At 43.6% G+C, this 26749-nt stretch overlaps 1 protein-coding gene across 9 annotated transcripts in view; it reads right to left on the reverse strand.

The window, feature by feature from the left end:
- Positions 1-26749, reverse strand: part of PLEKHG1 (pleckstrin homology and RhoGEF domain containing G1) — a 226225-nt gene that overhangs the window by 13950 nt on the left and 185526 nt on the right. For all 9 annotated transcript variants that reach the window (XM_036871389.1, XM_036871390.1, XM_036871386.1 and 6 more), the window contains 10 exons: positions 26351-26397; positions 22334-22484; positions 17096-17227; positions 14955-15137; positions 14768-14863; positions 14505-14591; positions 8174-8207; positions 5708-5803; positions 4043-4081; positions 1977-1999 (listed from right to left, as the gene is read on the reverse strand). In XM_036871389.1, coding sequence (XP_036727284.1) covers positions 1977-1999; positions 4043-4081; positions 5708-5803; positions 8174-8207; positions 14505-14591; positions 14768-14863; positions 14955-15137; positions 17096-17227; positions 22334-22484; positions 26351-26397 — 888 coding nt within the window. The remainder of the gene's footprint in view (positions 1-1976; positions 2000-4042; positions 4082-5707; positions 5804-8173; positions 8208-14504; positions 14592-14767; positions 14864-14954; positions 15138-17095; positions 17228-22333; positions 22485-26350; positions 26398-26749) is intronic.

Consider the following 26749-nt stretch of genomic DNA (forward strand, 5'->3'; position numbering starts at 1 on the left):
CATTCTCAGCATTATGGTTACTTAATAATAACATAATAAGAGCTAATTTATGGGGCACTTGTTTTGTGCCAAATACTGTACTAAGCACATTAAAAAACGTATCACATTTAATCTTTATAACAATTCCATAAATTAGGAAACTAAGTCTTGGAAAGGTTTAACAACTTGCTTACAGTCATACAGCTTATAAATGGCAGAAATGGATTTGAACCCATGTCTTAATCCTCAGTTTATATATGAGCTAAATCTCTCTCCCTCTCTCCTTCCCTCCATTTCTCGCTCTACACACACACGCACACACACACAAACACGGCTTCAGAAGGTATATTCTAGGAGAACTGTTAATCTCTTTATCTCTTTAATCTCTCCCTGCATTTAGTATACATTCATTTTTGTTAGGAGATGGAATTTTACCACTAAGAAAAAAGTACATTGGTGTTTTATTTCTTTCTTGTCTTCAGATTTTATAAGGTTTAGTTAGTCCCCATATGGAGACTTGACTTGATCACTATCGTAGAAAGTTTCCGAGAAGCTCTTGAGATTGTATCTCTAGGACTAATAGAGCGATTCCCCTAGCTAGTACTAAGCCAGGCTTGCTCCGTGATCATAGCTTGGCTGCCTTACAAGGGCACCGTCCCAGTGTTTGTTTATGAAAACAAAGTACATTAAAAAAATCAAGATCTCATGCCATATTTCAGGACAATGAACCAATTCATGTTAATAAATTTCAAAAGCTTCCAAACAGAAATATGTACTACCTGAAAAAAATCCACATGCCGTAATTTTAAGCAAATAGCTTTGAGATAAGACCATGTTGATTTTTAGACATTTAGGCGTCTAAACTGAAAGATACATTATTTATTAACAGGGTCACTTTGGCCCTATGCCAAGGAGTGGAGCACCTAGAATTGCGGGGGAGATTTTCACAGCCACGTTGCTACAGATACAGAGCATGAAGCAAGAAGCTGCACTCAGTCCCCTAAGCATTGTTAGGTAAGCCAGTGGATCAGTAGGCATACTGGATGTGGTTTACCCAGGTCAGGATACAATATGCGTTGTTCATAGGTAATAAATTTGATTATACATCTAATACAACATACCATTTTTATTCTGCCTCTCCTAACCTTTTATTGGAGGGAGAAAAATCAAAGCTTGATATAGTGAAGTTTCATTATACCACATATGATCACACCTTTTATACCAGCAGCAGGACCATATTCTTAGATGGGGATCTTTGTGACTGAAGTCTGATGCTTTGAAAAGGGAGCAAATACTCAGGATGCAAGAGCCTCAGTCATACATGCACAGAGGCACAGGGCAATGTGGGGTGCACCACACTAGCCCTGTGTGGGTGTTTCTTTTTTTTTTAAAATTAATTAATTTTATTTTATTATTATTATTTTACTTTTGGCTGTGTTGGGTCTTCGTCGCTGTGCACAGGCTTTCTCTAGTTTCAGTGAGCAGGGGCTACTCTTTGTTGCGGTGCGTGGGCTTCTCATTGCGATGGCTTTTCTTGTCACGGAGCACGGGCTCTAGGCGCGCAGGCTTCAGTAGTTGTGGCTCGCGGGCTCTAGAGCTCAGGCTCAGTAGTTGTGGCACACGGGCTTAGTTGCTCCGCGGCATGTGGGATCTTCCCAGACCAGGGCTCGAACCCGTGTCCCCTGCATTGGCAGGCGGATTCTTAACCACTGCGCCACCAGGGAAGCCCGGGTGTTACATCTTAAGGTAATAGCTTCTGAATAGAGAGGTGGGGCAGAAGGATGAAGAAATCATTGCCTTGGCTCTGAGAGATGAAGCTGGGGTGGTGAGGTGGGGGGAGAGTTGATAAGGACGAGCCCTAACTTAAATCTATTTCAACATGTAAAATAATTGTTTACACTTGGAAGATTAGCTGGAGATGAGATATATAAGGAAAGGGTAGGTATAAAGGGCACCTAAAGTAAACATTTCAAAATAAGAAATGTAATAGTACTTACCTTTTGGATGTCTTGTGCTGTTTCTGAAAAATAAAAGTTTTTTTATTTTTTAAGTTTGAGGATTAAAAATGTCTCTCTCATACATAGGTAAGCACTCATATTTTATAGGGCTTTTAAACTTATTGTTAATAACTGAAGCCCAAGCGTCTCTGGGCTCTTTAGACCTAATTTTTAGAAAATGCCTCTCAGTTATCTAAGTATAGATCTTGTACTACATGTAAAACAACCATACATGTATCTGAGTGATAAGTATCTTCCTTAAATCCCTGAGAGCAATGGACCAATTCATATTAATATGTTTCAAAAGCTTCCCCCCACCCAAATATATATTACCTGAAAAAAAAATCCACATGCCCTAAGCCATGAAACTCACTTAAACATAAGATTATGCTTCTGTTAATTTTTAAATATTCTATTGGCTTTAACTGAAGATACAGCACTTATCAACAGGGTCACCTTGGCACTGTGCTAAGGAGGGTGCAAGAGGAATTGTGGGGAGAGATTCACTAGCCACATCCTCATAGATGCCCTTACGATACTCTGATCATGTGTGTCTCATCTTTCCACGCTGTTTAATTACAGAAGCACTGAAAGTAAAAAGTGATCAAACCCTCTCCACAAATTCCACCCATTAGAGGTAGCCACACTTAAAAGTTTGACGTTCATCTTCCCAGGTCCCATGCCCACTGCCCCAATCCCACAACAATGCACAGTTTTTTTGTTCTTAAAGGTGCAATATGCAAAATTGAATTTCCTGCTAAATATATGTAGACACTCTTATCAGTAGACAGATATGTACTTGACGCTTTTTGATAGCTGCAGAATATTCCATGTAGTATTCCAGAATTTACTACAACTTTTAAAACTATTTCCTACTAGATGGGCATCTTATGTGGTGTCTTGTTATAAACTCTGCAAAGAACACAGATACTCATAGATCTGTGCTCACTTGGGTGAGCACTTCTATACAGGAAGTGTACCTTGTGAAATTTCTATAGGTGAAAAATTTGAAATTGTTGGTTCAAGAGCAAATACACATCTTAAATTTAAATGGGCATTAACAAATTTTGCTCCAAAAAGGTTGCAGAAATTTATACACCAACAGTTTCAGAGTGCCTGCTTTTCTTTTCTTTTGGCCAAGCCCACAGCTTTCTCCCCTCCATTTATCTCATTTAAATGTATGATTTTTCTGATCACTAATATAGGAGACCATTTGTAAATTTTATTGGCAGTTTGTGTTTCTTCTGTGAAACTGCCCGATTATATTCTCTGCCTTTCAAAAAAGAGTCCACATCTACTGAGCCCACATGCCACAACCACTGAAGCCCGTTTGCCTAGAGCTCGGGCTCCGCAACAAGAGAAGCCACTGCAATGAGAAGCACGCGCACCGCAACGAAGACCCAACACAGCCAGAAACAATAAATAAATAAAATAAAATATAATAAAATAAATTTATTTAAAAAGAAAAAAAAGAAAGAGTCCTTTGTCCTTTCTTTTTTTAATAGATTTAATTAATTAATTAATTAATTAATTAATTAATTTTTTGGCTGCGTTGGATCTTTTTTGCTGCACACGGGCTTTCTCTAGTTGCAGAGAGCAGGGGCTACTCTTCGTTGCGGTGCGAGGGCTTCTCATTGCGATGGCTTCTCTTGTTGCGGAGCACAGGCTCTAGGCATGCGGGCTTCAGTAGCTGTGGCTCGCGGGCTCTAGAGCTCAGGCTCAGTAGTTGTGGTGCACAGGCTTAGTTGCTCCATGGCATGTGGGATCTTCCCGGACCAGGGCTCGAACCCATGTCCCCTGCGTTGGCAGGCAGATTCTTAACCACTGCGCCACCAGGGAAGCCCCTGTCCTTTCTTTTTGATATATGGGATTTCTTAACATCAACATTCATCTTTTTATGCCCATTATCTATGCTGCAAACATTTTATGTCATTCAGCTTTACATTTTATAATGGGGTTAATCAAATCTGCCAATCTGTAATTCATCTGGTGTTTATTTTTTTGTGTATGGTTTGACTTAGTGGATATCAACAAGAATGAAAAAAGAAAGGTATTTTAGGACTTACCGCTGGTCTTCAAAACTTTATGCGATCTTGAGGAAGGTTCTGAGTGAAAAAATAAGGCCAGCATCATTTGCAAAACCAAATCAAGTTTTTTTCTTTATAAGTGAATTATTAGCTTATGGGCAAATGAATTGAGCTCTAGAAATTTTCTATCAAATTCACCTAAATCCTGATTGCTTAGAGATACTTAGCAGCAAGACATTCACTCCGTCAAAACTGTAGGATAAATATTAAGCTGTGCAATCTGGAGTCACCTAACAGAAAACCAACCCTACCAACTAGTACAGCAATGTTCTGAGCTTTAACTATCACCTATAAGCGGATAATGTTCAATTTTATATTCTTCTGCCAGAGCCCTACCCCAAGCTCCAGGTCTCAGATGCCAACTGTCCGTCTGACACGTCCCCAACATGCCCATAGACCCAGCAAACTCAACATGTCCCAATCTCAGGTCACCAGTCTCCCCCATCTGCTCTTCCATTTGGATTCTTACCTTAGTTGTCACTCACATTACCCTCCCTAGTTAGCGACCAGGACATCATTTTAAGTTTCTTCTGTTTTCATCCATCATGGTCTTGTGGGATCCCAGGAACACTCCACCCCAGTCACCACTGTCTTATTCCAAACCTTTACCATCTCTCGTCCAAACTAGAGGAACAGCCTCCTACCAATTCTCCCTGCCTACCTCATTTTCCACATCGAGCCAGAACTCTCATTTTAAAAGGCAAACATTTCATTGCTTAAAATCCTTCCATAGCTTGCAGGATCAAGTTCAAACCCTCTGCGTGGCCTACTCGGCCTTCCATGATCAGGGCCCAATCTGTACTTCCAACCACATCTCTTTCCGATTGACCTTGCCCACCTCCACCTCCGGCCCACCTTGCAGACAGGCCAAACAACTGGCAATAGCTGTCTGATCTAAGGTACGCTGGCTCAAGTCTCAGGGCCTTTGCGTATGCTATGCCCACCCCATCAGGCTCCTCAGCCCCCAGATTCCATCTGGGGTACTGGTCCTCTGCTCTGTATGGCCTTCTCTCTCCTTTCTAGAGGGTTCACCTCTCTCCTTTGTCTCCCCGCTCTTTCTTCCATTCAACCTCTACCACAGTTCCACTGTATGAACTGGTATTTATTCAACCTTTTTGACTCTCCCACTAGACTACAAACTCCTTGCAAGCAGGAATCCTGTGTATTATTCGTACATTCCCAGTTTTTAGTACAGTGCAGAACATTAGGTAGATACTCAATAAATGCTGATTTAAATGGAAAAAAAAAATCTGAGGGCTAAGGGGATACTACATGTAGTCTGGTTTAACAAATGTGTGTTAAAATTTTAGGTTTGAATAATCTTTGGGATGTGTCATTTACACGATACAATTTTTCACTAGCGACAGTAAATAGCATTTAAGTACCTGCAGGCCAATGGTAATAACATGCTATACAAAGTGAACTTAGTTGACTGACATGTTTTTTTATATTCACTGGAAAGTAGAGAGTTAAGTAGAAAGAGTTTTAGAACCAAAGCTTGAGAGCCCCACCTGGAGGCATTCTCAAAGGTATTCAAACTGGCGGTGTGCTCAAAAACCGGAAAGAATATACCTTTTTGTCAGACTGAAAGGGACTTTCACGACTAACGCCCCATAATTATCTTGATTACCGCATCCTATTTACCGGATTTTCTTCTTAGCCGATATGGAGCAGAGCCATCTTTAGAGCCACAAAAGGCTTTTGTCTCTCCCTCGGGACTGTAACAGAAGCCTGGGTAATCTGTAAAGTAAGAACCACATGCATCTATAAGAATGAAGTGTCCCATGACGTCTCAGAAAATGGGCGGGACTTGTCTTGGATACCTATGGATTTATTCTTTTTCCTCAGGCATGGTGGAATCCCTCCTGCCATAACTGGTGTTGAATATGCATCTCCAGACTTTCTGTTTACTGACTGCTGAAGTGTGTTAGCAAGCTAGACCACACCCCCTTCCCCAACCCCGCCCACACCCACCAGGCACACACAGGCACTCTTCCTCTGTACTCTTTTTTTCACTCTCTGGCAGAGAGAGCTATACCCATTGGCTCTACTCTTACTAGAAAGTTAGTTCAAATGTGTAGGGTGTGATAACTTCCTACTCTCACTCAGACTCACCTGCAACTCTGAGACCCACAGTGGTCAGTCAATTCCATGAACATAAAAATCCCTGCAGCTGAACTTGCTACCAAGGCCCCCGACAGACTGCGGCGATGGGCCACAACAGAGGCCCTGTCAAGGTAAAACCAAATGGAGAATTCCCTCCAGGTAGCAATTTTGTGAGGCATTTGTGCCCGGCGTGGCGGTGGAGGGAGACGAGCCCTTCCTGCCCCGTGGAAGCTGTCTTCCTGGGCAGCAACTCTCCATATTTTTCTAGACATGGCTCCTTTGAACATGTGATGAATGGTTTAGGTTCTCTTCCCAGAGAAGGGGTTTTCATTTTATTTCATCTAAGGGGTACACAGGTTTTGGATTAAGAAAATCTGGTCTAATCCTAAAGTACTGCAGCATATTCAAAGATCATCTGCACCCTAAAGCCTGAGGGTAAACAATTTTAGGACACAGCCATAGACTGGCATTCTTCAAATTGGGGTTAAGGCTCTTCAAGGGCATCTGAAGTGCAAGAAAGTTCTGAGGATTGTTAAAGACCACATATACTTCTCCAGTGTCAGAGGCCATTTGGTCCAATGGACTGGCCTACTCTGTTCACAGCCAGCTGAGACCAAAGTCAGGGTAGGGCAAGTAAGGTTATTTTCCTAGGCTGAGCTGCCCCGGCCCAGGCCTGGCCTGGCAGAGAGGCACATGGCACCGATTAGAGGCTTCACATCATTCTGCGTGCTCACAGAATCTTAATGGTGTCCAAGAGCTAGCTCAGAGCCTGGGAATAAATAAACAATGTTGAATGTAGCTACTCACATTGAACAGCTGACCTCTCTGGATCCCCATCTTCCTCCATCTTTTCTCCTAATTCTCACATGCCCATCCGTGACCTTGCCTTCTCTTCAGAGTCTCCATATATATTATATACATATATATATATATTTATAGAAGAAATAAGGGGTATATTGTACAGCAGAGGGAATATAGCTAATATTTCAAAATAACTACAACTAGAGTATAATCTTTAAAAATTGTTGTATACCTATAACTTATATAATACTGTAAATCAACTATACCTCAGTAAAAAGAATCTTAGAGAGATTTCCACTGAATAAAATAAGCGGATTCAGAGAACACAGGGCAGGGAGCCCCAGCCCAGCTCTCTGGTGGGGATCACCTTGCATCATTTCTCGGGATCTGATGGACGTGCCGTGGGGAATCTCAGTGACAGTGGCCGTGCTCATTTTTCTACTTCAGTAATGTTTCTTTATTTCCACCCCCCCCCCCAGAGAATTAACAACCAGCAGGCTGGGGGGTGGGCTGGGGTAGGGTGGGGTAAGTGAATCAGTGTTTGCTCTTGGGGAAAGATTCCTCAAAAGTAAGTTATTTAGAAAGTTTTAAGTAAAAGTTTCTGTCAGACCTGGCTGTAAGTCTTTAAAGCTATTGCTTCTTCTTAAATTCTATTTAATCTGGGAGATAACAAGGATGTGATAAGTGCTTTGAACAGGTCTTAGTTTAGAAGACCTCACTTATATTTATTCTCTGACTGCTATGAGAAGTCCAGAGACACAATAACATATGTGGGGCAGTTGTAATTTTAAAATGTGAGCTGCATCAGGAAAACCAATACCTATCTAGTTAGCGTATTATTGCAGATAATCAACATAGATTTTCCGCTAATGGAGTGAGGTGGGAAATGCACTGTGGGACCTTCATTTTTGGTGGTGGCAGAGGTGGGGCAAGAGTGACCCTGGAAGCATATCTTACATTGTGAGTTGATGCAGAGACCAGTGGCAAGCCATCCGGGAGCTCACAGATGAACCGAGAAATCAGTGTAGAAACAAGCCAATGGGTTAGGAAGAGGGTATACTGTCTGCTGGCTCTGTTTGTTAAAACAGTGAATAGAGAGCTGCTACTTTCTCACAATTGACATTCTCCATAAACTTGAAGACAGAGACTTGAGAGATACAAGGAGACAATGAGATTTCAAATTGTGTAGAAAACAAAACTTACGAATGGCATCCATTTCAAGTATGGCTTGCTTGGCCTGAAAGAAAGAAGGTGTAGCTATAATTGCAATGACCTTTTTTTGTTTCTTCTTTAAACTACCAATCCTAATACAGGTCTTATCCCACCTGAATGAGTGGTTTTGGAAAAGCTTTAAAAAAACCAAACAACTCATTTCTTTTAGGCATTAACACATAGTTCAAGGGATTCCAACGGATGAGCGTCCTTGTGTGGGTGGTAGATGCTGCACCACTGGTGCCCCAGAGCTAAGCTTACAGCCCTCACCTGGAAAGAAAGAAGGAAGGGAAGGAGGGAGGGAAGGAGGGAGAGGGAAGGGGAAGGAGACACAGGTAGGGAGGAGGAGGAGGAAGGGAAAATAAGAGGGAGAGAGAGAAACAAACTTTCACTAGAGGTTCAAAAACCTGGCTGAGCAGCGTATCATAAAATCTAGATTCCTGCTACCCAGCCCTGGTCTACTGAATCCAGCCCTGACCTATGGAAACCAAAGGCTCAAGGGACAGGGCCTAGGATCTACACCACCAGCCCTCCCCATATCACTGGGGCATTATAAGTCTTTTGAGCTGAATGCAAAATAGTTGCTGGACAGTTCCTCTCTCCTTCCAAATAGTATGCGATTATCATCAGCTGACTCTCCCAGCACCCCTGTACCTACCATCACTTGTGTGTGCCCTAGAATCTCCCAGAGGGGGAGAAAGAGCTTCGGTGTGGGAGAAGGACCCTGGAGGACTTGGCTTGTGATCCTGGCTCTAGCACTTAACTAGGCAGGTGCTCTCACATTCCTGCATGTGTTTCTTCGACCTTAAGATGATAAGATAGGAGCGACCTTTCAAAGTTGCTACCAGGACCAAATGACAGGCACTCAACCCAAGTTAGTTACCATTTACTTCCACAGGCCCTGATGACCTTGACTCTTGCTTTCCCTGCATACAAACTTCTCCCCACCTCAACCCCGAGCTTCTGAACTTTATTGCTTTGAGGCTTCTTTTTGTGTAATTATTGCCATATGTTATCAATGTTTAGGGAACAGTGAAAAGATAAGTTAATGGCCTTAACATGAATCATCTTGCCTGAGGATTCAAAGAAGAAAAAAATTAGGTAGGCTTTCTCGCCTCTTTCATGTCATTTTCATTTTTCAAGGTAGTGTAATGGAACCTACAAACATTATGCTAAAAATAACTTTAAAAATAATTTTACTAATACTTTGTCACAGTATGTGATGATATCACAGTAAAAATGTCTGGGCTAAGGGGCAACCAAAAAAAAAAACAACAAAAAAACACAAAACGATGCAGTCACCTTAATTTTGAGAAAACAAATGCTTAGATTTTTATGACACTGATATTTTTATCATACATTCAGAGTTTGAGGTTAGTAGTTGAAGTTAATTTCAGACACAAACGTTAGCTCAATTTCCGTGAAGTGCATTGGCAGAACCATGCGAATATATAAAATGCAACAGTCTCTACCTGAACTTTATTCCCAACTAATCTGGATGAAATTTAGTTTATATACCACGTATATAGATGGACCATATGGCTAATTTCCAGAAAGTTTCTTGGTATCTATAAACTTGACTTCGAGAACTCAGTATTTTTTTTTCTTGTCTTGACATTTAATTTCAAAAAAAGTCTATTCCCACATTTTTCCACTAGGGGTCAGCCCGAGACTATCACTGAATTAAAGGAATGGAAGGAGGTTACGAGGAACCTAACCTCTACAGCTGTGTTAACAGTAGAACGGTGGTACAGTTTTTGATGTTTGTTCCCATTATGTAACTCTTTTATTTGATAGGAGTAAATATAGTTTGAAAGCTTTAAGAAAATAACTTAAGAAACAATCTTGAGAAGAGAGAAAACTTCAACTTAGTAATAATCCTGCTTAAATAAAATAGAAAATTATCGTAAGCTCATAGTGGATAAAGTATATTAAGTAAGTGTGTTTTCATTTTCCCTAGGAATAATGTGGTTAAGATCAACTTTGGATCCAGGAAGAACTGGGTTTGAATCTGGGCTAAGTTGTATACTAGTTGCATAAACTTGGGCAGTTTACTTTCCGTCTCTGAGCCTCTGTTTTTATTTCTCTAGAATGGGGAGAATAAGCCCTTTCTCGTAAGGTGTTTTGCTAAGGGTGAAATAAGAATATAAAGTACTCAGCACAGTGGATGTGTGCTCAAGAAGCTGTAGCTAAAAAAAATAGAATGTTTACATCTATTTACATCTAAAAGGGTCAGGAACTCGGGCAAAAAAAAGCACAGTTCTACTGTGACTCTATTAACCATTATAAAACATAAAGGGAAAACTGCTTGGAATACACACCCCTAGAGTGGGAGAAAGAGGAAGGTCTGTCAGCTAGTTTCATTTTGTAATGGCCAACAACTGCTTTTCAGAAACCCTTTGGCAGTTTTGATTTTTCCCAGGGACAGGTAAACAACAGGTGGGGCATATCAAAGACACACTGCCATTGCTCAGAAGGGCATTGCGAGTCACAAGGCCAGCAAACAAGTGACTAACCGTGAAGCAAATGCAGTCACCTCTCTGCATGAGACCTGACACCTCGGAACACCCTGATGAGATGAGACTCATGCTTAAGTCAAAGCACACACCTATGCACATTCATTTCCTGGGCACCGAATCACTGCTGATAGCCCCTGAGAACAAGCTTCAAATACTTTTCAAAAACTATGCAAAGAGCAAATAGACTTTCCTTTCTCAGAAATCTCAGATCTCCTTATTTTCCACCCAGTTCTACTCTCATGAGCCTCATCCCATTTACTGCTCCACTTCGTTCCTCCTCGCCTGGGCACGGGCCATTTCCCCACACGCGTGGACACCCATTCTCCACCCTCACCTTAGTTCCTCGCCACTTGACTTCTTTTTTTTTTTTTTTTTTACATTTTTATTTGTTATTTATTTATTATGTTTATTTTTGGCTGTGTTGGGTCTTCGTTTCTGTGTGAGGGCTTTCTCCAGTTGCAGCAAGTGGGAGCCACTCTTCATCGCGGTGCGCGGGCCTCTCACTATCGCGGCCTCTCTTGTTGCGGAGCAGAGGCTCCAGACGCTCAGGCTCAGTAGTTGTGGCTCACGGGCCCAGTTGCTCCGTGGCATGTGGGATCTTCCCAGACCAGGGCTCGAACCCGTGTCCCCTGCATTGGCAGGCAGATTCTCAACCACTGCGCCACCAGGGAAGCCCCGCCACTTGACTTCTGATCACCCTTCCCTCCACTCCAGAACAGCAACACATAGTCATAGCGCCCCCCAGGGCCTCATCATCACCCAGAAGTGCCCTCCCTTCCCGCAGGACTCCAGAAGTCCCCTCTTCAATGACAGATCTCTGTATTTTCCATCTCTCCACCTTAACTCTTGCTGAACCAGTTCTCTGACTTATCCTTCAACCTGTGCCTATTTTCCCGGTTGGTTTCACTCTCCACTCAGCCTGGAAATCATGTTCAGTCACTGCAGGTCGGATGCTGGTTGGCGCTGTGTCTTCCCTTGCCCACTTAACCTTCACCCTCACCGCTCTGCCAATCCTCAGCCTTGGGGAACCCACATACGCCATGGCGCCTCAACACTAGTGTTGAAGTTGCTGAATCATCACACACATTCATGGTGGCCAGCTTCAGTGGGCCTAGGATCCTTTCACAGATTACTGTAGTCATCCCTGCTGACTCGCTAGCCTGTGTTCTTTATTTATTTATTTTTAGTTTTCGTGGGTTTTTTTAAAGTTATTTATTTTTGGCTGCATTGGGTCTTCGTCGCTGCGCATGGGCTTTCTCTAGATGCGGCGAGCGGGGGCTACTCTTCGTTGCGGTGTGCAGGCTTCTCATTGCAGTGGCTTCTCTTTATGTGGAGTATGGGCTCTAGGCACGTGGGCTTCAATAGTTGTGGCTCGTGGGCTCAGTAGTTGTGGCTCACAGGCTCTAGAGCGCAGGCTCAGTAGTTGTGGCGCACGGGCTTAGTTGCTCCGTGGCATGTGGGATCTTCCTGGACCAGGGATCGAGCCCGTGTCCCCTGCGATGGCAGGCGGATTCTTAGCCACTGTGCCACCAGGGAAGTCCCTAGCCTGTGTTCTTTAGCACGTGTTCTGAACCCCTCCACTTTCCCTCGGACATCCAGCCCCATCTTTGCTTCACTCACCCAGTAGATGCCGTTACCACCGACTTCAGTGAAGGCAAACACTTTAAGTTCCCTCAAGTCCACCTCAAAGTTTATCCTTTCTCATTTTTCTTCTCCCCCAGCTCAGGGAAGATGTTTCTGACCCTTTCCAAGACTAACCCCTATACCTACTGGTAAAGTGAATATAAATAGTGTAATGATTGTAGAAGAGGCGAATAGATTTATTACTTTTATTTGGAGCTGCACCAATTTTTTGGTTCCTAAGACCAATGGGATTACTTCTATTCTTTAAATGTTTTCAAAAGCCATATTGCAAACATATGGAGGCATGCATTAGCCGTTCTTGCATACTTTTTCAGTAAATAAGAAGTTTTGAGCTTCCAGCATCAGTTCACACTCTAATGTTTTTATTAGACTATATTTACAGTACATGCCCCCATCCCCGAAATTTGGGGGTTAAGGATGATCGTATTCTGCCATCTCCCTGGGTCACATTCCAAGGGGTGTTCCACCTCTTATCTTTACTGTCTCCTGTTCCCTTTCCCTGTCCCCTTAGCCTACATGTGCACAATATTCTTCATGAGGGCAAAACGTCTTGCTTTGATCTTACCTCCCCTCAAACTACCACCGTTTGTCTCTTCTGAACTTTGTTTAACAAAGAAGGCTACACCCAGTCTGTTCCTTATTTCTCCCTTTCTTGTCAACCCACTGCCCTCTCTCCCTTATCTCTTAGTTGCCAAATCTAATATCTGCTTTTCTGTTTGAATCTGTCTTCATCTCTGCAGGCTTTGAGATGGTTACTCCACTCTTTCTCAGTGACATTCCTTCCTTTGTTACCACACTTTTCTCCTTCGCTTTTCTTACTGCCTCATTTGGCTGCTCTTCCTTTGGTTCTTCTGCAAATCCCCCAACCCTTGCTGGTCACTTAGATGTTGGGATTCCCGGGGGTCCGTCTTTCCTGTACACGTTTGCGTAGGTCCTCCTATCAGATCTCGGGGCTTCGGGGACTGGCTGTGCGGAGAGACCTGCATCTCTCCCTGCAGCCGACCCGCCCCTGCACACGTGTCCCTGCTGCTCCCTCTTAGGCCCATCCAATCGGTCCCTCCCCTGGGCAGCCTGTCTTGGAACTCACACCACCATCCTCTTGGCCCAACTCCTGACTCATCCTTGACTTTTATTTCTCCCTCTCCTCATGCACGTGGTGGGAAAAATCCTGTTCCCTCTGCTTCCACGATGGGCTCTGCCTCTGCCCCCTCTCTTATGCTCGCTGGCAGTGCCCCTCGTCTCTCCTCTAGGCCACTGTGGAAGCCGGCTAATTCTTCTCCTGCTGCCACTCACACGCCACCAGCTGAACCGTCACACTGTCCCAAAGTTACACTCTCAGAGCACAGCGCGGACCATGCCGCCCACTTCCTCCAAAGCCTTCAGTAGTTTCCCACCACGAAAACCCGGGGTCCTCAGTGTTTGTGTTCAAAGCCCTTCCAAGGCCGGATGACTGCTTTCCACTTTTCTAGTCTTACGTCCTACTCCATCTCCTGAGGACTCGACCTTTCTGTCCGGGCACACTCTGTGTGCTGTGAACACAGGGCCCCTATTCACACCTCCTTGTTTTTTTGTTTATGCTGTTCTCTCAGCTTGGTTTCCCTTTTTCTCTTCCCCCACTTAATAAAAAAATTCCTCATCCTTCAAGACTGAGGAAACAGGCATTTTCCTTCCTCTCCTCACTCTACTGTAAAATCGAACACTTTATTCTTCCGCAATACTTGGCTTACACCTCTATTAATTCATCATATCATTTATATGACCAGCTCCCTGGTCTGCAAATTCCTTCACGGCTGAGTCTGGGTCTTGCTTCCCACAGAGCCTAAGCCAGCTTTATTCACCCTAGGTGCTTAGCACACCTCTGAATAATTCTCATGACTGCCTTTATTTTCTACTAGTTCTCTAGAAATTCCCCTACAGTCTTTTCCTTATTTTTCTTCTTTCAAGCCTCAAAAGGAACAACAACAACAAACCAAAAACTCTCCACCGAGAGTCTCCCTACATATGAATCTTTTCAGTACCAATGGCTGGTTCGGTTGATCCTTACGTAGCCTATCTCTCAACTGTCTTAATTTTGAAGATGCCCATTTACTGCCGCCAGGCTGTCTTTCTGGGACTTGAATTCCTTGCAGTTTTGCTGTTTGCTGCCCTCACGGTCTTACCTTAGCTGGAATCTTCGCCGCATGATTCTCCAGGATCAGCCTCTTCAGGTGCAGAACCCACAGGCGTTTGTCTTGCTGCGACTTCGCCTACCAGGAGGAGATGTGGACAGTCATGCAACCCCACCAGTCACAAGACACAGACACTCCTAAGACCCTCTGACTGGATGGGACACACGTGGGGTGGCCAGAAAGCCCTGCAAAGGCCTCCGGGCATGACGCACAAGGGTGAGGGGTTGCGCGGGGAGGCGAGGGAGTGCTGGTACCTGAACGGTGTGCTGCAGCTTGGGGTTCTGGTAGTGGAAGACGCTGAAGCTGAGGGGCTCCTTCGGGATCACTTCCACCAGCATGAGGTTGCCGCACTGGAGGGGCGGGCAGAGAGGGGGAGGCAGGCTCGCAAGAGGATGGAACCAGCGCCCCCAGTCCTCGCCCGGGACCTCTATTCGGACCTACCAGGATGTGAGCTTTGTACGTAAACGTGTCGTCTCTCTTCTTGGTGATGAGAAGCAGCTTGTCAAAGAGGAAGAGCGTCCGCTCATTCTTGGCCCGCTGGAGGCGGAAGGTCCCCTCGAGAACTAGCTCCCCGTAGCTGGTCAGGTCTGGCCCCTTCCAGTTGGTGAGCAAACTCTGTATCTCCTGAAACAGTGAACGTTCCCTGTGATTAAACAGGAGCTGGGAAGGCAAGACGGCGAGGACACAGGGGCCCACTTATTGAGCCTCAAGAATGATGTCTAAATACCTGCGACAGGGTCTAAGGGCCCTGCGTGGTGTCTGATGTGTCTGCTCTCCGTGACATAAATCTGCACTTACGGCTGGTGTCACTTAAGGGTTCAGTGACCCTTAAGGGTTAAGGGTTAAGAAATGAATCAAGCTGTTAATTGACGGGTTGCCAATTACTTCTTTCCATCCCTCCATAATCCCTCTACTAAGGCAGTGGAATTGTCTTTCAAAAGCCAGGTAAAGAGGCTGCTGGTGTGTGGCCCTCTCAGCCATCCTTCTCCTGATGTGCTCACCCCCATTCTCTGGACGAAAACCTTCAGAGCTACTGACTTGAAAAACGAAGACCCAACGCAGCCAAAAATAAATGAATAAAAAAATAAAAAGAATGTCATCTTCCTTTGATTTTTGATAGTCAATTGCATCGTATCACACTCTGGCTGCCTATAGATGAAACCTAGAGTTTTTTTTTTTGGCTGCATTGGGTCTTCACTGCTGCGCACAGGCTTTCTCTAGTTGCGGCGAGCGGGGGATACTCTTCATTGCGGTGCGCGGGCTTCTCATTGCGGTGGCTTCTCTTGCTGTGGAACACGGGCTCTAGGCGCGTGGGCTTCAGTAGTTGTGGCACGCGGGCTTAGCTGCTCCACGGCATGTGGGATCTTCCCAGACCAGGGCTCGAACCCGTGTCCCCTGCATTGGCAGGTGGATTCCTAACCACTGTGCCACCACAGAAGTCCCGAAACCTTGAGTTTTGTTCGGAGGTATGGCCTGAAGAGCGTAGCTTTTTTCCCTCCTGAGTCGGATGTAGGTGCTCTGCATAGCATGGAGTCACCCTGGGCTTTGCTTTTACTCCAGGGACAACAAGGAGCTTAGGACTAGCCTCTGGGCCCATGTGACCTTTTGTTTTTAAATAGTGCATCTTTTGAGATGCCCAGGACATGATCGCCAACTTAGCATGTATCCGAAGTTCCCAGGAATTCAGGGCTCAAAATGTGGATAAAGGAAGGGACCTTAGTAAACGTGTCTTATTTTAAAAGTGAGGAATCTAAAATGCAGTGGTGAAGTCTCCTCCCCAGTGAAACTGCCAAGGACCTGGTTCCAGACTTAGCTCTCCTTCCTCTGAGTCCCCTGTCCCATCACCACATGTTCGCCACCTCATGATTTTGCATGAACTAGTGAGAGAGGAACAGAGGCTTAAAACCCCTTTAAACAGTTTGGAGGGCTTCCCTGGTGGCGCAGTGGTTAAGAATCCGCCTGCCAATGCAGGGCACACGGGTTCGAGCCCTGGTCCAGGAGGATCCCACGTGCTGCGGAGCAACTAAGCCCATGCGCCTCAACTACTGAGCCTGTGCTCTAGAGCCCGTGAGCCACAACTACTGAAGCCCACGTGCCTAGAGCCCGTGCTCCGCAATAAGAGAAGCCACCGCAATGAGAAGCCCGCGCACCACAACAAAGAGCAGCCCCCGCTCGTCGCAACTAGAGAAAGCCCGCGTGCAGCAACGAAGACCCAACACAGCCCAAGATAAATAAATTTATAAAAGCAAAAAACAAAAAGCAGTTTGGAGAGAGTTGCTTTCAGCAAGAATTGCTTATTGGTAATTAATATAAAATAAGGCCTTGGGAGACTCAAATTTTTAATTTGGGTCACGGAAGGGGCTATGAGCGAACTACTAGTTTGAATGTTACAATGTACCTTTCTCTTTAATAGCCAGTAAACAATGACTGGTATTATCGATGTCCTGATGTTTTCTCAAGGAGATCTATGATGAAGACCATGAATGATGTGCAACACTGAACCGCCTTAATATCTGATTTGGGAAATGATAACAAGTCATAGGGCCGCAGCCCCACCAGGCACTGTCACCCTGAGGCCTCACCTGTAACCGGACGGCGTGTTCATGCTTCCGCTTCATGTCGTTGATGTGCCAGGCTACTCGCTGCATCGTGTCTATAGCATCAAGCACCACATCGTAGCCTTCTGTGTCCTTGTCAAGGTGATTTTCTATTTCCTTTAAAAAAACCCAAAACACCCAACCCTAGTTATTTTCTTTTTTTTTTTTTTTTTTTTTTTTTGGGTGACGTTATTGTCTGGAAAAATGCATCTTATAATCTGAACAGTTGGGGCTTCCCTGGTGGCACAGTGGTTAAGAATCTGCCTGCCAAGGTAGGGGACACGGGTTCGAGCCCTGGTCCGGGAAGATCCCACATGCTGTGGAGCAGCTAAGCCCACGCGCCACAACTACTGAGGCTGCACTCTAGAGCCCGCGAGCCACAACTACTGAGCCCAAGCGCCACAACGACGACCCAATGCAGCCAAAAAAAAAGCTGAAGTTTTCTTAATATAACACACCTGGCTGTTCATGGTGAAACCTTTTTAAGTGCTAATAGCTATAAAAACCACGCATTTCTCATAACCAAAGTTAATTTCCAGTCTTACACTCCTATTTGAGGAAATGGAATCATACTGCACACGAGCTTTTGTACACGGTTACTTTAACAAGATTTTCGTAAAATGTTTCCAATAAACATTCGTTTACAAAATTGTTGTACAACTTTTTACGCAGCCTCCCCAAGGGCGTTGATTCTGGGCCTTAGCTGTGCATTGGAAGTTCCCCGAGAGCCTTTAAAAATGCTAGTGCCTGGTCCTGGTGGCCAGGTATTAACAAACAGAAAGCAAAAACACCTGCCCAGGTGCCTAGTGTGTACTCTGCGCTGGGAATCACCGAGGGGCGTGTCCCAGACTTCCCCGGTTCCTCCCTTAGACCTACAAAGCCCTACACGGATTTCACCAGCGATTCCCAGAAGGCAAGTTTGGGAGCTACAGTCTGCGCTAACTCATGCCAGCAGCTCGAGAATTATCTAGTTGCGCGCCACCTTAATTCTAAAGTATAATTGAAGGAAGAGAAACTGCTGGGTTAAGGGGCATGCATATTCTGAAGGCTTCTTCACTTGACTGTTAGATATCCCTCTAGAAGGGTCCTGCCAGTTAACTAACAGCAGCAGATATAACTTGCTAACGCTTGGACTCCTGGGAAACTGATTCGAATTATCTTGAAAGTACTCTCATCTTATTTATTTACTATAGTAAATAAAGTTCATTGTGTTTGGGAGGTCTGTTTGTTACAGCAATGAGCTTACCTGCATAGGTTTTACTGGGTTTTTTTTTTAAGTTGTTTCAAAATATGTGAACGTTATGTGCCCCACCACCCCAAAAAACTGAATATTTTTCTTTCTGTAGGAGCATTTTCAAAATTAGTTTGGTGTTAAAAAGAAAACCAGAGGCCCCAGGTGGAGTCACTTATGCTAGGTCACACTACTAACCTAACTGAAGCTTCACCTTCCCCCAGAAATGTAGTCTTAACCAGGAATTTTCTGGTCAACACCAATGAGGTAATCGGTCACCATGCCCCAAAGGAAGATGAAGTAACCTGCCACAAAGACTTCTTCCGTCCCCCATAAGTAGGTTACCTATGCCTGAAATAAATCTTCCTTGCTTAGACTTCTTTGTCTTGCCTTTGAAAACCTTTTCTTTTCTGTAGCCCTTGGGAGCTCCTCTCTACTTGCTAGATGGGATGCTGCCCGACTCATGAACTGCTCAATAAAACCAATTAAATCTTTAAAATTTACACAGTTGACTTTTCGTTATTTAACAATGGTAATCCAGGGTTTCCTACGTGTTCCCCGAAAACAACTCTCAGGCCCTGGTAACAAATAACCACAAACAGAAATCTGTCCTCTCACAGTTCTGGAGGCTAAAAGTCCAACATAAGGGTGTCAGCAGAGCCAGGCTCCCTCTAAAGGCTCTGGGGAAGAATCCCTCCTTGTCTCCTAGCTTCCCGTGATGCCCAGCGGTCTCTGGCGTCCCTTGGCTTATGCTGCACCATTCCCATCTCTGCCTCTGCAGTCACGTGGCCTTCTTTCCCGTGTCAACCCTAGTTATTTTCAAAATTTTTTTCTTATATACTCAATGAAACAAAAGGTACTTCTGTGATTAGTTTATCATTTTATTTTTGCTTATTTACACACTATCATCTTTCCTTAAGATTCTGAGATAACTACCAGAAATACCTACAACAAAATGGTAAGATATGAATAAGAATGGAGCTAGGAAAAACAGAAGTCCATGAGAATTGCACAAGGAGGAATTTGACAAGGAGGATGAAACAAAACAAGTATACAGGCCATTAAGTCTCACAGAGATATTAGAGTGATTGTAATAGATAAGAGAGTTGATATTATAGTTGGAGATTTCTGAACTTCCTGGTGGCCAATGTAGTACAGTTCTCAGTAATATGGTTCTCACTCTTACTACATAGGAAACATAATTTTTTTTTCTCCCAGAGGAAGCAAAACTAACACACAGGGCTTAATATGTAATGGCCTCAAAACAAAAAACAGTGAATATTATATTTAAAAAAATACCTAAACAGCAAGACATTTAGTCTTGTAGTCATCATGTAGTCATCATGTAGTCAAGGCTTGAAAGCCTTTAAAGCCTTTCACTAGTTCATGAAATTCACTAAAGATAATCCTTCAGAGTGCTGAGAGATATCTCATGGTTCAAGTATTCACTCTCTGATGGTCAGAAGGATGTAACACCAGCACTTATCTGAGCCCTGGAGTTCCACAATCCCAGGGAGATGAGAAGGGGACACGATTATAATCTAATTCTTTTAAGTACATAAGTCACATGTCCCTAGACTCCTATGAGTCTAAGGATAGGGACTATTGCATAGTTCCTTTAGTCCTTTATCTTCTCAACAGTGCCCACCAGAGGGCTGGGTGGTAAATAAATGCTTATTTAATTGAAGCTGTATCACCTTCAAAGAGCAACAATAAGTTTTAAGTATTTAAATTCCAATGTAAGTATCTAAAAGAGTAAGAAGATATTATAGTCAATTAGACTGTTCCTATGACACTTATCATGCAGAGATGTTAAGCTCAAGGGTGGAGGTTGAATCTTATGGTATAAATTATGAAGATTAGTTCCCTTGTTTTTAGTCACACTTTGTTTACTTTTACTGAATCCTCAAATTTTCCATCCAGCTAGAAACTGGAAAGGAATTTACATTTTCTTTCTGCACTCAGACTCAGCTGTTAGAAAGGTCCTATGAAACTGTATCACGAAACTAACAACTCCCAGGTAAGTTCAAGATCAAGAGAAAACTTTAAAAAATAATCATTTCTTCTTTTAGTCTGAGAGGCAATCCTGTTCATCAATAGACAGACTCAGAAGTACAGAGTGTATTTCTGTGGGGATTTTCAAGGGTGGCTACACAACTTTGAAGTGATGTGCATGATATAGAAGGAACACTGTAAACCAACTATAAAAGCAAAAATACTCCAGGCAATTAGTTTTAAATTAATCTAACCACTGTTCTTCCCTTTTATCTTCACTATCAGCTGTTATGAACTGAATGTTTGTGCCCTCCACAAATTCATATGTTGAAATCCTAACCTCTAATGTGCTGGTATTAGGAGGTAGGGCCTTTGGAGGTGGTTAGGCCATGAGGGTGGAGCCCTCGTGAATGGTGTAAGTGCCCTCATAAAAGAGACCCCAGAGAGCAGTCTTGCCTCTTTCCACCATGCGAGGAAATGAGGAGAAGAAGGCAGTGTGCAACCCAGAACTCAACCATGCTGGCCCCTTGATCTTGGACTTCAGTCTCCAGAACTGTGAGAAATAAATGTTTGTTGTCTAAGCCACCCAGTCTATGGTATTTTGTTATAGCAGCATGAACTAAGACACCAGCTTTTAATTTAGAGGGTAAGGGCTGTTCCTCCTAGCAATTAACTTTTTGTAAGAATCTTGACTTGTTATATCTGACATGCTTATGTAACGGAGGTCCGAGACTTTTCTTTTGATTGACTTACTGTCTAGAAAGCCATAAATAGAGATTAGTGGGACATACTAGTTTTAGATGCCATATTAGCAGAGTCCAGCAAAGATCTATCCTGGGAAAGCTAGTATTTTTTAAAGAATTATTTGGACACTGATTTAGTAAATTAATCCCACTAAATGTAGAGGTCATTAAAACCAATTGAACAGTTAAAGTAATATCCCTGATGTGGCTTCACAGGATGCAAGATTCTCCCAAGATGAGCCAGGCAGGCAAAAAGACAAAGCTGAGAAATTTCTGGTAAAGTTGGATCATAAAGAGTTCTTAAAATTTTAAATGCATATGAACTGAGCAACCTTGGAATGCTTATGCAAGTTAGAAACCTGGAATCATTTAAAAAGCGATACATGTAAATTGCAGACATGTTGTTATATATAGGAGCTCTGGATTTAAATCTTTTTTAAAAAAGATTTTTAATGCAGTATTAAAAATAATAAAATAAAAATAATAGCTCATTTTTATTGACCGCCTGCGAGGCACCATGAACGTGGGAAATTTACAGGATTTGAACCCGGGCAGTCTTGCCCCAGAGCCCTGCTCCCAACCTCTCTGCTATCCTGTCTTTCTCAAGTTGCAAAGGCAATCAAATCCTACTTATAGAATGAAATTACTTTCAAGAACACTATTTCCCATTTTTATCAGCTTCCTTAGAGGATAAGAAATGAGAATGTATGAGAGCTATGTCTACTTTTGTTTCTAAGGTCTCCTTGAGTTTTGTACAAATAATGGGAAATGATATAAAGAAAACAGACCCTGAAGTTGATGGGAAGCCCAGCTCGAAGATCACTCATTATGCTGCTCATCTGTCTTCTCCCCTTTCAGCCCCTTCTCGTTGTCCCTACACAAGCCAATCTATGACAAACAGCTCTCCCTCCCAACTGCCTACTGAATCCGGGCTCATGGAAATAAAATAAAACATAACAAAAAGATCTGTTGTTCATGAATGATAGCTCCCTGCCTGAAACTGTCACTCCTAAGCCCTATCACCATCAGAGCTAAAATGAATCTTTTTACTTGGCTGTTGTCAATGAGGTTGCAGGCCTAGAATATAAATATCTCTAATTCCTCAAAGCAGATTAGTCAGTTGTAAAGTATGAGTGTGGAAAATGTTTCCATATGTCCACAGCTTTTTCTGATTTTTTTTTTCTCCTAAACTTAACATATACACACAAAATCCCCATCCCCTAGAAAGTCCTTCAAGCGCAGGCAGAAACTTACATGCAAAAGGAGATGATACTTGAGAATCCGCTGAACTGGTTTCAAGAGATAGGACCCCAGAGGCAGTGAGTGTTTCAATGTTTCCTGGCGTTCCCTGAAGAATTTGGCCAGCATCTTGTTCCTCATGCACTCTGTTAGCACAGCCACGGATCTGCAAGAAGAAGAAATGTTTTAAAATCTAAATTGTAACACTTAACACGAGTATTCAAGTTTTAAATGCCGGAGTGTGCTGATACCTTAAAACAGGTAAGAGCTAGAGAAGCTAGAATGCTTCTGGGCAGGTTAAGAAAAGGTGTCCCTCTGGGTGGGTGAATTAGAAAAAGACACTATAAGAAGGTAGTAAAACATGGACACATGGCAGCTAAGCAGCAAGCTCCTTCCTCCAGGGAGATGCTGCCCTGCCAGGACACGGGGCTTTGCAAAGGGATTTAAATTGGACGTTAGCCCCTAATTATGCCCCATCTGGGCATCTTTGTGCAGTGCTCAAATACACATCTGTATTCAGTTTTCAAGTTAGATTGCAAGGAGTGGGCACCTTCGTACTAAACAGAAGGAGTGCCTTCTTCCCAGCAGATCCAGCCCCGTGCTGGACATTTGCCACCACCTCTGCCGGTTGCCTTTAAATAAATGCACAAAGTGAGTGACATTATGTGCAGGTCTTTGGAGACCTCATCCCCCGAGGAACTTTCCTTTGAGAATCTCTGAACAGATCCTTCTTTCCACCGCCAAGTGTCTCTCCTCATTCTAAATTCAGCTTCTGAAACAGTTGGATAACCTTGGTCCTTAAGGAGCGTGCCTTACAGAGCATATTAGAAAAGTAGGTCGGAATTCTTCCTCCACCTCAGCTCCCCTAGAGGCAATAAGTACAGCCCCCAAACATCCTAGAGGGATGGTTGAAACAATGCTCATATCTTATACATAAAGCAAGCTGGTGGGCTTGTACAGTTGCGCATACACACGTAAATTAAAATCTTATGGTCTCATAACTTAGAAGGAAGCAGGTGGAAGTAATTTCAGCCCCTTTCTCCCCAAGTCAGTAATATGTTTTCAGAATTAATTTAGAAAACCAGAGCCAAACAACAAAATAAAACTCCTTGGAAGGAAGTGACATGGATGGAGGTCTCCTAATTAAGCGATCAGAATCCCTTTTGTGGCTGATTGCTTGGAGAAGTATCTGTTCAAATGGTTTTATTTTTCCCTTAAGATTTCAAAACTATTCTTCATCATGTAACCTAGGGACTTTTCTAAGGTTCTTTAGAGTCAGAATCTGCTGCCCACCGGCCTTCTAACCATCTGAAGTTTTGAGTTCTTGCCCAAGGATAAGACCTGTAAGAAATCCTGAGCACACTGAACTCCGGATTCAGGCCACTGGGAGACATCCGAGGACAATGACCTGAGCGGATCTGTGCTCCTCCCTGGGGACAAGAGGGAGGGCTGGGGGCGTGACTGGTATGAAGAAAGACATCCGTCAAGGTGTGCAGGAGACATTTAATATCACCAGCCTGGATCCGAAGGGGAAAGACGCATTGTCAGATGGGCTGAAACACCTGGCGCTCATGGCTTGTGAAGACGGGGGTGGGAAATCTCGGGCCTCAGAGGGCAAACTGATGGGAGGCAAGGGGACAGGAAGAAATCTTTTTCTATGAATAAGAAAACCACACAATTGGGCAAGAACCGGATGTGCCTGCTTCACTGAGAGGGCCTGGGGAGCAGTTCCCTGCTAACACGATTCTTTCCTTCTTCAAAGCCAGACCCAAGATAAAAAACACTTCCTCCTGGAAACTGTCCTGATTTCTCCTCGCTGGGACTTACTCCTCGTTTATCTCATGCATCTTTAGCTTCTATTACATATGACTGAGTTGGTTCTACATTGACTTGTATTCATTGATTTGATCTTTCCTAACGGCTGTTCCACTATTGCATTTGGTTCAGTTCCGACTCTCAAAACAGTATAAACTGCTAGAAGGCAAGGGATATTCGTTCCTATTTCCTGCCAGTGTACACCAAGCTTGGACTTGTGCCCCATGAAGGACAGGCTCTCAGAAATGTCCTGCACGAATGACTGTGCCTAGCCCCTGACCCTGAAGCAGTCTAGTTTATAAAAGCTGCCTTCATTTTGTGCCCTCTGTTCTTATGACTAAGTCAGAAAATTCTTCTTAACATAAACTTCCAAAATTGCAAATTCAGAAGATATTTCTTCAAATGACATGTTTATAATGAAATTTACACAGACATAATCCTCCGAACAAGCCCCTCTAGCATCTTAGATCCTGATAATTGGGTCCAGAATTTTGTTGATTCTTCAGAGTTGGAATGTTTTTTCCTTTCCCACAGGAGGAAGTTTTGTGGAGAAGTTGAGGGCTGATTCTTTGATTTCTCTGCCTTAGGGTGTGGTGCAACGCTGGCTTTTAGCATAAGGACCATAGCTTTAGTTGGGGCATCCTACAATTTCCTGATATCTTCAGGAGAGAGGTGGAAACAACACTGCTTAAGTGAAACTGTGTAAAATGTGGGTGGGTCTACAGATAAGGATAGGGATAAATGTACTAATCTGCATGTGGGGTGTTGTTTTGTTTTGTTTTTAGGGAAACCTGAGAAAAGCATGCTTGATCCCCAACCAAATAAATCACCATAGCATGATATCCTGACCAATATTTAGAGGGGGAGATGAAAATCCTCCAGTGGAAAGTATTTTGCCATCAGTAAGCCTGAGCCTCTGGCTTCATGTCTTTTAATCCACACTGGCTTTCCAGGGCCACCCCCAAGCAGGAATGACCCACTTGTTCTTCCTGAACACAGTGACACAAGGGGCTCAGTCTACTGGCTTCTCTTCTAGGTGGACCCCACCACCCACTTTATCCTTAGGGACACGTCTCTACCAAGACTGGCTACAGAGTAGATAAAATCCCCCAAGCTCTCTTCCCAGTTCATCCCTAACATAACAACTCAAGTCCTGCTAGTCACGTGGGCAAACAGACAGTAGAAAGGTATATGGGGTGAGGGGAATCACAAAGCTTCAGAAACTTCACAAAGATGTAGTAGCATGAGGTTTGAGGCTGGACCAACTTTGGTTCAAATCCCAGCCAGATTTGGTCACTTCTCAGTTAGGTGACCCTTGTAAAATCAATAAACCTGTTGGAGGCTCAGTGATTTCATCCACGCAGTGGGGATGGGGCAGGGACGATGATGAGCTAGCACTTGCTGAGGACCTGTCAGGGGCCAGGCACTGTGCTGTCAGTGTCTTCTCTGTTCTCTGCTTTTCTTTAACCCCTCAATATCTCTAGATTCCTGGGAAAACTACATTTAACCACATTTTGTATTTACAGGATTGAGCGCAGTACTTAGAAATCAATAAGTGCTCAATAAATGTCTTTTGCAGAAAAAAGAATTTCCTACAGTTTGAGCTGTGGTCTTAGGCCTGACTCCCTTACTGAAATGGTCGCTATATTGGCCAGAGGCTGCTCCCTAAATGGCCCTCTTGCCGATCACCCCCAGTGTGAGCAAAACTGAAGCAATGATCCAGGTGGGATGATGAGTTCTCTTCTCTCACATAAGCTTACCATGTTCTTTCCTTTCTCTGAACTCCATAAAACTTATGTAGTTCCTAAAATTTATATGGCAAAAATATAACATATTTTATCCCCAGCTAGATTATATAAACTCATTAGCAGTGCATCCCATATTCTTTAAAACATGGCGCATATACAAAAGGGTTAATAGATAAGACTTCTAGCCCAACACAATTGGTTTACTTAGTTTTCCACTGAGGGAAACCTAACAATCTTTTTGGTCTCCTTTAAGGTCTTTCACAATTTTTCCCTGTGCTGGCTCTGCTAGGGAGTCCCTAAGCCTGAATGGATCAATATCTGGGTACCCCTGTGGTCCGTTCTCAGCATGTTTGCAGTTTTCCCACAGTACTCAGTGCAGCGCCAGGCACATAACGCCTACCGACCACATACACTGCACGGACTGACTTAAAACAATATGCAGATATTCCTGCACATTCACAAGGCGTACCTCGGATAGTTAGTGCAATACTGGGTGTAAATGTGGAACTCTTCACTCTGCAAGGAAACAAAAGAAATTTTATGGGCAAAAAAAGCCGAGACAACAACAATCAATTACAAAGAAAAGATATATCATTCATACCTTTAAATTTGTTCCTGTAACCACACTGGCCTGTCTCCTGAGCCCCTGTGGCAATCATCCATGCCTTTTTATCTACCTTGGGTTATACCTAGAATCCACGTGCACTTGAACTCATCTGAGTCCATTAAACACTTACTGAGCGTCCGCTGTGTTAGCTGAATCTGAAGGCAAATAGGAAGAGGAAGACAGTAGGGTTTCTGCCCCCAGATGCTCGTAGTCCTCTGGGGGATTTGCAGTGTGAGAGAGAAATATAGGTAGAAAATTTAA

This window comes from Balaenoptera musculus, chromosome 12, assembly GCF_009873245.2.
Source record: "Balaenoptera musculus isolate JJ_BM4_2016_0621 chromosome 12, mBalMus1.pri.v3, whole genome shotgun sequence".
NCBI lineage: Eukaryota > Metazoa > Chordata > Mammalia > Artiodactyla > Balaenopteridae > Balaenoptera > Balaenoptera musculus.